The 13,807-nt window shown below is 40.1% G+C and overlaps 1 protein-coding gene and 1 long non-coding RNA gene across 2 annotated transcripts in view; both read left to right on the forward strand.

The window, feature by feature from the left end:
- LOC133138865 (myelin-associated glycoprotein-like) overlaps positions 1–13,807 on the forward strand; it is a 43,699-nt gene that overhangs the window by 9,430 nt on the left and 20,462 nt on the right. The window contains exon 4 of the mRNA XM_061258021.1: positions 12,105–12,413. Coding sequence (XP_061114005.1) covers positions 12,105–12,413 — 309 coding nt within the window. The remainder of the gene's footprint in view (positions 1–12,104; positions 12,414–13,807) is intronic.
- On the forward strand, positions 600–3,086 carry LOC133128673 (uncharacterized). Its single transcript, XR_009708773.1, has 2 exons — positions 600–1,517; positions 2,483–3,086. It is a non-coding gene; the product is annotated as an uncharacterized LOC133128673 (long non-coding RNA).

The following is a 13,807-nucleotide window of genomic DNA, read 5'->3' on the forward strand; positions in this document are numbered from 1 at the left end:
GGGTAAAACAGAGCCTGAGGTTTAAATACATGAGGGAAGGTGACAATCTAGGCGGGGCTGGGAAAAAGGTGGGCTAAACAAATAGACAACAGGTGGGGAAACATAATAGGGTAATAATATAATAACGGGCGGGAGACGAAAACGCGGACTGGATGCACGTAAACAAACATGTAAAACATACGGCTCCGGATTAGGGAGTAGACATTTGCATAGATTGAAGACGTAGTGATAGTCAGAGACAGATGCAAACACTTCACTGAAACTAACTGAGTAATCAGGGATAGCATAGGGAGGCGGAGTTATAGAACAGTGAAGAAACACTCAGAGATTGCGTAAGTGGATTAGTTACGTGAATAATTGTAACTACCCAATAAAAGTGACTGTTAGTTAGTTAGACAGACAGTAAGTGTATTAATCGGATTAGTACTGTACAATATCTAGATTAGTATTAGTTAGTAAGAATAGTGCTTTACAACATTTAACTACCAAGAGAAGCCGGAAGTAAGAACTGCGAGATTGGAAGAAAAGTTGAAATCCTGAAAACTACCGTAAACACCCGAATAGTGGGACACGCAGACAGGGGAGTGACTCGGCTGGTAAACATTCAGACGCAGACATAACAGGGGATAACAAATGTGAAACTGTAATGGAAAACAATAACCAAGGATGTATGAAAATGAAGAAATAACAAGAATAAACATTAATACAAACAGGACAGATACAGAAACAGGTCAAAACAGGTATCAATATGAAAACGCTGGAGAGTATGGAATAAACACATAACAATCTGGCAACTAACTGCACAAACAGAGGGGTTTTTATTCACAAGTAACGAGAGGGAATGGGAATCAGGTGGGGAAACGATCAGGAAGTGAAACAGGTGAAACGAATGAATGAAGTGACAGGGAGACAATGGTGTGCATGGAGGTAACAAAAACATGAAAACGCTAACAACATAGGCTGAATACAGAACATGAAAAACACAAAACCTAACACCTTCACCGAATGAGCCATCCAGCAGCTGAGCACTGCTTTTAAAAGTGAACTTAATGCAGATCAAATATACATTATTCTGTCATTCATATTATAATATATCATATTTTCTTTTTTCTCTTTAAGCAGCATTGTGAATGAAAATTGATTTGGATGGATGTTGCCAGACATCTTTGGCCAATTCCCCTGTAACCAGGCAATTATGCTGTTCGTAAAATGTCATTAACATGAAATCTACCCCATACAGTAAATGATTGAGGTCTGCAGAGACATACTGTGTAAACACATTCTCTCTCTACTCTGATTTTCACGTCTACAGGTTGTCTAGAAGGCTGAAGGTGAGTCTCTCCATCCTTTCCTCCTCTTCCTCTTCTGAAACACACTGACTGCAGCTCAGCCTGATTTCTCCTGTATGTTACATTTGCACCATCTGTGTGACTTTTCCTTTAAAGGGAGGGAGGGACGGTGACACATACGGCAGTCTGCAGCTCGCCATCATCAGCCCTGAATATGACGTGCTGCAGGTGAATAAGTGGGACACTGAGAAATATGCAGCAGGGGGCGCCACTACGCTGAGTAATCATATTTCTGAAAATGAAATGTGAGCAGAATGCCTCAGTATCAGAGATGGGTGCAGTACAGACAGGATTAGATCTGAATTTGTCTTCAATCACTCAGATGTGAACCTTACACACTCAGCGGAAGGGCTGAAATGCACTGTAGAATCAAATTGACTGAATGAAATCAATCAATTTAATTGTAATGCAGAAGCAATAAAAAATAAAAAAACATAAATTACAAATGTGAAATCATAAATCACCACAGTAAATTTGCTGCACATATAATTTAAAGAATGGAGGCATAATTGGACATATTTAGATTTTACAACTTAATGCACTGCAGTGTTCAATTAGCAATAAAACAATGATTTGTTTTTCCACGGTTACTCTCAATATGAAGAGAAGCACTGCCCATGTATGCACTAAGGTGTTGCTTTAAATAACTGCGTGTGTGTCTGTGTGTCTGTGCATGTGTGTGTGTCTGTGTGTCTACATGTGCGTGTGTCTGTGTTTGGGTTTGTGTGTTTGTGTGTCTGTATGTGTGCATGGCTGTGTGTTTGTTTCTGTGTGTACCTGTGTCTGCATGTGTGTGTGTACATGTGCGTGTCTGTGTATGTGTGTGTGTACATGTGTATATGTGTTTGTGTATGTATGTGTGTGTGTGTGTGTGTGTTTGTGTGTCTGTGTATGCATGTATGTGTGTCTACATGTGTGTGTGTGTTTGTGTGCATGCATGTCTGTGTGTGTATGTGTGTGTATGTGTGTGTGCGTGTGTGTGTGTGTGTGTCTGTGTGCCCGTGTGTGTGTGTGCATGTGTGCGTGTCCGTGTGTGTGTGTGCATGTGTGCGTGTCCGTGTGTGTGTGTGTGTGTGCATGTGCGTGTGTGTGTGTGCATGTCTGTGTGTGCGTCTGTATGCTCCATATCGTAGGTTAAAAACAAACACCAGAAAGACACTGTGACCGCACAAGAAGAGGCTGATGACTACCAGAACATTGGAGATGGAAACTGAGACAGACGCAGTGGCTCATTAAAACTATGAGCTTGTTGTGTTTCCTTAAAATCTGGTGTCTTTAAAAGCAACCGCTGAATGTAGAGGGTCACGTTTATTTATGTCCAAAGGATATTTTATGATATGAGGAGGTGATTATATTGTATTCAACCTGCAGAGAAAAACTTCCTCTGAGGGTAATTGGGTAATTTTTTCCATCCCAATTTTTCCTGCTCTTTACAGAATCCATTTTCCACACAGTGCTTTCTTTAAAATTTCCCAAGTTTGACTTTTAATTTATTTAATTGATGTATACTGTAGGTTGTCAACTTAAGTTAACAAGTTTTGAGAACATCAAATCAATTTTGCATCATGAATTTTCAAAGACTGCACTGGGGCAGCATAACAGTACATTTGAAGTATCCAAAACCACAACGGCGTTGCTCTACTCTTTTTTTAATCTTGTTTTCGTGAATCTTTTCTCAATTTCATGTAGACTGTGTGTATGAAGGAATAATAAAAACTTTACACTGGTTCATGACAAGGACATTTTAAAAAGTCTCACCTTTTAACAATGTGACTATTTTAATATACTTAAAAACTCACACATTAAGTTCATCAGTAGTAATACATACACTCACTGAGCACTTATTATTAGGAACATCTTTGCACCTACGTAATCATGTGACTATCCAATCAAGCAATCATTTGGCAGCAGTTCAATGCATAAAATCATGCAGATGTGTGTCAGGAGCTTCAGTTAATGTCCATATCAGCTATCAGAATGGGAAAAAAAGTGATCCCAGTGATTTTGACCGTGGCATGATTGTTTGTGCCAGACAGGCTGGTTTGAGTATTTCTGTAACTGCTGATCTCCTACGATTTTCACACACAACAGTCTCAGTTACTCAAAATAACATCCAGTGAGTGGCAGTTCTGTGGATGGAAATACCTTGTTGATGAGAGAGGTCAACAGAGAAGGGCCAGACTGAGTCGACCTGACAGAAAGGCTACAGTAACTCAGATAACCGTTCTGTACAACTGTGGTGAGAAGAAAAGCATCTCTGAATGCACAACAGGTTGAACCTTGAGGTGGATGGGCTACAAAAGCAGACCATGTCGGGTTCTAGTTCTGTCAGTCAAGAATAGAAAGCTGTCGCTGCAGTGGGCACAGGCTCACCCAAACTGCACGGTTGAAGACTGGAAAAACACACCCTGGTCTGATGAATCTCAATTTCTGCAGAGGCATACAGATGGTAGGGTCAGAATTTTGCACCAATGGCATGAATCCATAACCCAACCTGCCTTGTGTCAACAGTCCAGGCTGGTGATGGTGGTGTAATGGTGTGGTGGAATGTTTTCTTGGCACACTTTGGGCCTGTTAATACCAATCATCCATTGCTTGAATGCCTATTTGAATATTGTGGCTGGGCATGTGCATCCGCTTCTCATTGGCCTCCACTGGCTTCCTATTGCCGCACGCATCCGATTCAAGGCCCTAGTGTTGGCATTTCAGGCTGCTAAGGGGACTGCCCCACATTCCATACAATCCCTGATCACTCCCTACTCCCCAGCTAGACCACTCCGGTCTGCCAGCTCTGGTCGCCTTACGGTTCCCTCTCTACGGGCACCTGGCGGTCGAGCTGCACGTTCACGCCTGTTTTCCGTTCTGGTTCCTCAGTGGTGGAATGACTTGCCTACCACTGTCAGGACAGCAGAATCCCTCCCCCTATTTCGACGCAGACTCAAAACACACCTCTTCAAACTCTACCTTAGTCCTCCCTCCTGATTTACCCCGCCCCCCCCTTCTGATACCCCTATCCCTGTCTAACCCCCCCCCCCCAAAAAAAAAAAAAAAAAAAAAAATAATAATAAAATTGCACTTATGATGACGACTATATGTTTAGAACAGCAGTCCAGGTGTATTTTCCTAGTTCTGGATGTGATGCTTTGACTTGTGGTAGAACCTATGCACTTGTAAGTCGCTTTGGATTAAAAGCGTCTGCCAAATGACTAAAATGTAAAATGTAATGTAAAATGTGCATCCCTTCATGACCATCTTCTCATGGTTACTTCCATCATGATAATGCACCATGTCACAAAGCAAAAGTCGTCTCAAACTGGTTTCATGAACATGAGAATGAGTTTGATGTTATTCAGTGGCCTTCCCATTCTGAATCCAATAGAACAGCTTTGGGATGTGGTAGATAGGGAGATTCGCAGCATGAATGTGGAGCTGACAAATCTACAGAAAATGTGCGATGCAGTCAGTTCAACATGGAACACAATCTCAGATTGAATGTTTCCAACATCTTGCGGAATTGAGGCTGTTTTGAGAGCACAGGGAGGCCCGACGCAGTATTATTATAGTGTTCCTAATAAAGTGCTCAGTGAGTGTATAGCATGTAAACAGCATGTAAATCATGAGAAAAATGTGTATGGTCCCAGAAGGCTTGAATACAGTAACTATTGCATGGTAGAGTAGATGTTTCTCAATTTCATGTGTAGACTGGGTGATGGAAGGAAGTGTTAAGCCATTAACCACTATACATGATAGAGTTGTTTTCAAAGTTTGCCTTCCTGTTTTAGACAAGTGTGGGTAGGTTACATATGGCCACACATTTTCTCTGAAAGTTAATTAAAGATTACAGGCTCACATTCTGGGCATATTTCACAAAAAGCCACACATGAGCAGTTCCTCTTTTGTGTGAGTTTGGACTGGTGCTCTGCAGGCTGAGGGTCAGTGTGCAGTGGAGAGAGACTGGATGTTCTTCTGTCCGACACGCAAGTACACTTCCACCTGAGTAACGCTTGGTGCAGTTAAACTACATACTATCTTCAGGCTGCTCATCTTATTGAAGTATATTTAAACAAACTGGAGATCTTGATTCATCCTGTCTATAATAGCATTTTAGGTTCATTTTATTGTGGTTTTCAGTCAAGAAATTATGTTTTTCTTTTTTTTCTTTTTTATCGATCAATTACTACTGAATCCACAAATAAAGTGTTTGCAAAGCATTGAAGGTAAAATAAAATGTTACATAGACCTCCATGCTCAACTTTATTGTGTGGCTTAAACAGCAGTTAAGTTTGTTGATTGTCCAGTAGTTGATGTTGGGTCTATTTATCTTTAGTAAATATTTCTGTTCCTACAAAAGTCATACTAATGAAGAAAAGCATAAATGTTGTTGCATCTGTATTTCTCTCATCAACAGTGATATTAAACAAACAAAAACCACGGTGCCGAGGGAAGAGGCAAACTCGTAGTCGGTAGACGTGCAGGGAGGTCCGGTAGCAGGAGAACTGTCAGCGGGGCAGAAGTACAGGCGGACGGCAGGCAGAGTCGTAGTCGAGGGCGATGCGGAAGTCGAAACCATAAAACAATCAGCGAGACAAAAGTACAAAGACGGTAGGCGAGGACGTGGTCAAAAACAAGCGGTGGTCAACAAAACAATCAATAAACAATAGTCCGTAAACAGGCTTGGATCTTAACGTGAATCAATCAGTAAATAATGCTCAAGAGTTGCGTCGTAAACTAGATGCAGACAATTTCGCAATGAACAGTAGCGCGACTGGGATATAAATGCAGGTGTAGACAGGTGTAGACAATTAGTTAGAGCGTAGCAAGGAAATGGAAAACAGGTGCGATGGATGACAAGTTTAACAAGGTAATTAGTAATCGTTAGTAATAAACCTATCCTGCCCTAGCATTAGTAAATTAGTAAATGACATGCACGAGAAACGTAAGGTAACATGAACACATGATTAGTTTGTTAGTTTCTACCCAATCCTGATCTAGTGTTAGTAGTTTTAGTAAATAGACAAATGGAAACAATTAGGGAGTGAATGACAGAAAGAGAGAGAGAGAAAAGGCGGAACGCAAGGTTTGCGGAAAGACATGTAAAAGTGTATGTTTAAACAGTAACCAGTCTCCGTAACAATAAACATAATTCAAAACATAACACAAAACAAAACTAAGACGATAACCACTCAACATAACAAGGTAATATAATCGTAACAAAACATCACTAGACATGACGAGAAAATAAATCGTAACAAGAAATAAACTAAAAAACATGACGAACCTAGACTAACATAATACATGATAAGACAATACAAGACTAAGACAAAATGAATAAACATAAAACATGGCGAGACAGACCTGAAACGTGACAATAGGTCTATAATTACTTGGGTTGTTATGATCTTTTCCTGGTTTACGAATTGGTACGATTACTGCTTCCTTCCAACTGGTGGGTAATCTCCCTTCTTCCCACACTTTATTATAAAACTCTATTAAAACTTATTTTGATGCTTCACTAAGATGGTGTCATGGTGGGAGGTTATTCCCGTGGTGACCGCTAGAGGGCCTGGGATCATTGTTATCACCTGTTCCTCGTTTGCATTAGGGGAATGGCCTCCCAGCTGTGTATTTAAGGCCAGTTTGTATGAGCCTCAGTGCTTTTGTGTTACTGTTCGCTCTAACACCAAGCCGGTAAATGCACACGGTAGACTCGAGGTTTGAGTCATGTACTGTGCAGGTGTGTGTTCACTGATTTAAACTTCCTAACAAATTATTCTAAAAGGTAGGAAGGCGTTTGGTGTGGTTCTACCGACGCCTTCCCTAAGGGTTTATTTTCTTCTTTTATTTTGGGCTCGTGTGAGCCGGCGGTAGAGGGACGTTGTCCCCGGTAAATGTATTTTGGTTTGTGTTTATTCCTGAGCTGCGCCTCATGGTTTTTGTTTAGCCTACGCTGTTTTTGGCTAGGTTGTATTTTTATTTCATTGCCCCTGATTGGGCACTCTCTGTGCTCGTTATTCGGCACAGTTACTGGTCGGTACACTCGCCCTGTTCTCAAAGGGTCGTTTTATTTTCTTCAGCCATTTTGGGCTCCTTTTCTGTTTTCCCTATTAAGAATCGCCTTCGGGTTTGTTTTTGTTCTCCCCCCTGTTACGGGAGTTATTCTCATTTTTTTGTCCCACTTATCCCTGTACACTGCCCCTGGGATCTAGGAGGGGTATTATTTAGTCGCACTTGGTCCTCCGCTCCAACCCCACCCTGATAGATGGTGCAGCATAATATAACAAATTAGATCTTTGCCTGGTGATGTTATCCCTGATTTCCTAATTACAAAATTAAGCTCCACTTGAGTGAAAAGTGTGTTTATAATCTCACTCGACTTCTCTCCCTTTGCTCCACTGTTCTCTCTAATAGTTGTCTCTCTTCCCTTTTTAATTTCGTCATTAATATTGTTTGAGCTATGCACTTTCACAAATGTCTCAGCAAGCATTTCAGCCTTCTCCCCATGAGACACAGCTGACCTTTCTCCATTATCTAAAACTGGATATCCATATTCTCTCCTTTTGAAATTGAAAAATAGCCTCAAAAACAAATGTTCATTTCACAAAAAGAAAAAGATAATTATTCTTCCATCTTTAGTTTTCTTCAGTCTTCCTTCTCTGCCCATTCAGTTACTAAGTGCGATGCGCAAAACAAATTGGTAACTGTGCGTAACCCCAGTGTGGCGCCTTATATAACATTATAAATAGTTTATGCATAACGTTACACTTATGGAATGAAAAACAAAATACAAAATAATAATTTAGGGGAAAGCAAACTTTTTTTAGGACCCAGGAAGAGGTCATGTCCAGTTAAAAGAGGAAGTATGGTTACCCTAACCAACAGAGAAAGGCACCTTGAAATATTATTGACAGAGAACAGGAAGTTTTGTTTCAGTAATTCCTCCAAACAATGGTGGGTATGTTGCGTAAGTCACATTTCAAAAGCATGTTAATCAAATATATTCAAAGCATCACAGTAGAAGCAAATTAAACCCACACATGAGCAATTCCTCTTTTGGGTGGGTTTGTACTGGTGCTCTGCGGTCTGAGGGTTAGTGTGCAGTGGAGAGAGACTGGACATTCTTCTGTTCTACAGTAAGTATATTTCCACTGGAGAGAGACTGGATGTTCTTCTGTTCTACAGCAAGTATATTTCCACTGTCAATAATGAGTGTTTTAAATGAATTACTTCTGAGGATACATTGTGGCTCTCAGTGATTTTGTGTTTTGCCTAAAGATGATCAATTATTGTATTGAAAATATGTTTGTCTCACATATTATAATACTTGTAGATGTAATCAATTTTATGCTTTTACTGGGATAAATGAAATAAGCTTGACTAAGTTCAGTGAAGATTGTACAGTGCCAACAGAGTCACAATGAAGGCACATGGACAGGTTATGATATTTTCTGTGGTAGGGGGAACCTTTGGGGCAAAATGGGGCATTGCTACCAAAGCAAATGTTAGTTATCAGAGTATTCATTAATTCATGCTGGTTTTTGTTCCAACAACAATTGCACTCCCAGAACTTTAACAAGCTGTAATGGTTTCCTGCTTTTCGTGCTTAGAGGGATTTCTTACGATCATAAGCCTTATTATGTCAAACAAAGTGATGCATGCTGAGCAAAAACGTCCTGTATTCACATTGCGCTTATTGTGCTTAAGTAGGCGGATACCTACATAAAAAGAGAAAAACGAAATGAACTGATCAAATTCTAGACTGAGTTGAATCAAGTATGGACATATGGCCAGTAGAACTAACCATTTGGTAGATAATGATGAAGACGAAGACAAATCAAATAATGAGTCAAACCTGTATTGCAGGTTTAAGAAATTGCATCGCAGTTAAAAAATAAATAAATAATAAAACATCTAATTATGAATTACGTAATTTGATCAGCTAAAATAGTTTACCTTTTTAAGTAATTGTTTGCAATATAACACAATAAGCCAGATTTAAACTTTGGATTCTTATTCATATTGGTGTGAAGACCATGCCTGGTCTTCCTCAGCTGAGGTTGTAGCTGTCGTCCAGCAAGCATTTCAGCCTTCTCCCCATTAGACACAGCTGACCTTTCTCCATTGTCTAAAACTGGATATCCATATTTTCTCCTTATCCCATTAATTTTTTTAATCATCCCCCATATTTCTCCTATTAGCCAATGGTTTATCCCCTACGCTCTATCAGAGCAAAGCCAGTGTTGCGAGCCTTAAATAATTTCATTTCTATCTTTGGGATTTCTGAGATTGTCCAAAGTGATCAGGGTACAAGCTTTATGTCTGGTACATTTGCCTATGTTTTGAAACTGTTAAACATCAAACATAACATCTTGTCAGCTTACCATCCTGAGAGTCAGGGGTCCTTGGAAAGATTTCATCAAACTTTAAAATCTAAGTTGTGGGCTTATTGTGTACTTGCCAAGTTACTGGGAAGAGGGGTTTCCATGGTTGCTCTTGGGAATTAGGGAAGTGGCCCAGGAAAGCACAGGTTTTGTGGCCCTTTAACAGTGTTGCCTGATAGTTGGAAAACAACTGAACCTTCCCGAAATGTGCTTGACTAAGAGTGGTTTCAAGCTGGGGCTTTATCGAGCTTGTGTCATGGCTAAGAAAAACCTTACTGTCTCACAAGACAAAATTAAGCATTTATTTGATCGCCACGCTGAAAACCGCCAGTTTTGGCCAGGGGATCAAGTTTTGGAGCTCTTGCCTGTTTTGGGATCTCCCTTCAAGGCAAAGTTTTGTGGTCCTTTACACGGTGGAAAAACACCTTACTGATCGAAACTATTTGATTCAGACTCTTTAAATATATTTTCCTTTTCTGGTCTCCATGTTTTGTTGTTGATTGCTTGAATGCCGGTCGTGACATTGGCAAGCCTCAAAACATGAAAAGCACTATGATTGTAATTTTGAATGCAACGGAAACCAACGCAGAAGTGTATTGAGGTTGGAAATCACTGCCATGGAAAATATCGCCAAATGATCAAATAAAATACAGCATATGCTGCTGTCCATTTATTCAGTGAATAATGTGTAGTTGAGTGTAAGTTGTCAAAGACCTCCCTGACATGCACAAAGAATATTCCATACATGGAAAAAGATGGAACTTTCAGCTATTTTCTTAAATTGCAATCAAGTATCCTTCGAAAATAAAGATGCAATGACACAGAATAACATGATTTTTTCATAATAAATAAAACGCAGGTAAATAAAATGCATCTGTCCAATCAAGTGAGTCCCATGCTGCTGGTTTGATGACTGTCTTTCACCTCTCCAGATTAGTTCCACCCAGTGCCTCTGCTCCTCACTAATACTGAGACATGATTGGAGCAGAGAGACTCATCCTCATTGGCTGCCTGCTGCAAGGTAGGGTTTGATGTGGGTGGGGTTATGGAATGTTCTTTGGTACATTACAGGGGGCTGAAACAATGAGTGCTTTCATGGTGATTTATCATATGAATACGAATTTCTCGATGCAAATTTAAAGGGAAAAAAAGTTATTTGCTGCAAAAAATGAAAAAATACATTTGTAAGAATATAGAGTAAAGTTAGTGGTGAAAAATAAATCATGCATACTGTTTGATCACAATATTTGAAATAAATATGCTTACTTATTTTGAATAATTTATTATATTTATGTTTCTAGGTATCATGTATTGTAGAAGTCATACTAGTTGTGCATTTGAGTTTTATCTGGGTCCCATATATACTAGGCTTTGTAGTGTAGTGTATTTTTTCTGTGCTGTAGGATTACTAGCGTAATATTGTGACAGCGCTGTGTTGTGTGTGTGCTGTAGGATCCCCAGTGTAATATTGTGACAGAGCTGTGTTGTTTATTGTAGGAACCATGGGTGGAAAGTGGGAAATCTGGATGCCTCAGAGTATAGAAGCTCTTAGTGGATCCTGTGTGCTGATTCCCTGCAGATTTGAGATCCCATCTAAATATGACCCAGAGCTGGCACAGTGTACACAAACAGTTAAAGGAAAGTGGTTGAAGGGCAGAACTCTTTTGTTTGATTCCAGCAAGCAGTCTGGACCTCATCTGCAGGGGAAGATTGCTGAAAACCTAGCACAGAAGAACTGCACTACAGTCCTGGAGAACCTTCCATTGAGTTATAGTGGTCAATATAAGTTCAGATTAGAATGCAAAACAATACTCAAAGCGACGTTTCCTCAACCTGTTGAAATGAATATCAAAGGTAGAATTATTTCGACTCAATGTCAAATTTGTGTGTGAACATTGTTTTGCTTTTGTTCCATAACTGTAGTACCAAGGACAGCGTGGTCTGATGATTGAGAGGCACTGACAAGATATGAATGCAGACAGTGTGTGTGTGAGTGCGTTTTTTCATGGAGCACTGCAAATAAATCTGCTGCACTAAAATGTATATTGTGGTGGAGCCGTATTTTGTGCGATAGAGGACTGCCCAAGACCATCCGGCCTACGCTAGATGACAAAAATATAACATTCAGACGTCATTCATGCATGTAGTGGCCTTGCAGAATGTATGCACTCAGTACAGAACAGACTTCACATGTGCTGTTACCTGTTTATTTCATGAAAAGATTGTACTTTATTTTGGAGCCTTTGAGCATTTTTATAGTTGAATATATGTTAGCCAGGCACTGTTGATGTGGTGATTAGTTTGTGCTCTGAGTGCTGTGTGACTCTCTAATCCTGAGACAGACAGTAACCCATCCTCATGTCTCCATGTCTCCTAGACTCTCCACCCAAACCCAAGTTAACCCCAGAGAAGGTGGAGGTGATGGAGGGGACCTCTGTGAGTTTGAGCTGCTCTGTTGCAGCCCCCTGTCCCAAACTCCCCCCAAATCTGACATGGACCCCCAGGCTGAGTGACAGTGTGGATCAACTGCACGAGAATGAGGATAAAACCACATCTGTGTCTTCTGTTCTGACCTTCACTGCTTCCCACCTCCACCATAGGCAGAAGATCACCTGCAGGGCACTTTACACACTGCAACAAGGAGGCAATCAGACGTCTGAGGCCAGTCTGACTCTCAAAGTTCTATGTAAGACAGCTACATTTCACAGTATTATTCTTAGATTGAGTAAATCAAGGAATGTTGAATAATAATAATAATAATAGTAATAATCATCATCGTCATAAAATTGATATTTGTTTAAAGCTTTTCCAATGGTTAGTACACTGTTCAGAATTAACAATAATACAAATAATCAATAAATACAATACAATTACAAATACAATTATAGAATTCATATTTTCATGTCTTCTAGATGCTCCTAAGAACACCTCAGTGTCAGTCAGTCCCTCTGGTTCAGTGTTAGAGGGCAGCTCAGTGACTCTGACCTGCAGCAGTAAAGCCAGGCCACCAGTGCAGAACTACACCTGGTATAGAGTGAATGGGCCAGAGATGAACACTGTAGGAACTGGACAGAATCTCACCTTCAATGTGACTGAGTCCACTGGCAGTAAAAAATACTACTGTGAAGCACAGAATGAACAAGGCAAGGAGAACTCGACAACTGTGCAGCTGGGAGTTAATTGTAGGTTTGCCATTGTGTCAATTATATGTTCATTTCAATGTTTTGTGAAATATATATTTTTATACTTTCGCTTATTATAATGTTATTATTACAGAAATATTTACAGGAACACTGACATCTGTATATATTTGACAGTGGTACAATTTCTGTTCTGTTTGAAATGAAATAATGAATAGACTGCAGACTGTCACCTCTAATTTGAGGCTACAGGCACATTGCACATCCTTGTAGGACATACCTCAATTTCATCCATAGCCTCCCTACTTCATAGTACCAAAAGTAATTGGACAGTTGGATTCTGATTAGTCAGCTGAATTCAATCACTTTTCTTGTGCAGGTACAAGAATGTTTTCAGTATCTAGTCTTGATTCAAGGCTTTATTGCCTTTGGAGTCTATTATTGGTGTTTGTCAACATGGGGACTAGAATTGTGACAATGACAGTTAAGGAAGCCATTCTGAGGCTGAGAAATAAAAAAGCAGTCAGAGACATAGGACAAACAGTATGTTTTCTAAAATAAACTGTTCAGAACATCTTTAAGAAAAAAGAGAGCACTGGATAGCTCAGGGGCTGGGAGGCCAAGGAAGACCTTAACAGTTGATGACCAAACAGTTCTCACCATAATGAAGAAAAACTCTCAAACACTTTTCTGACAGATCAGAAACACTCTTCGGTAGGTAGGTGTGGATGTGTCAGTGACAACTGTCCACAGAAGACTTCACTTCACAGAAGACTTTGCCTTTTAAAAGACAAATATTTTTTTCTTCCAGATCCTCCTAAGAAGACCTCAGTGTCAGTCAGTCCCTCTGGTTCAGTGTTAGAGGGCAGCTCAGTGACTCTGACCTGCAGCAGTAAAGCCAGGCCATCAGTGCAGAACTACACCTGGTATAGAGTGAATG

Source organism: Conger conger, chromosome 1, assembly GCF_963514075.1.
Source record: "Conger conger chromosome 1, fConCon1.1, whole genome shotgun sequence".
Taxonomy (NCBI): Eukaryota; Metazoa; Chordata; class Actinopteri; order Anguilliformes; family Congridae; genus Conger; species Conger conger.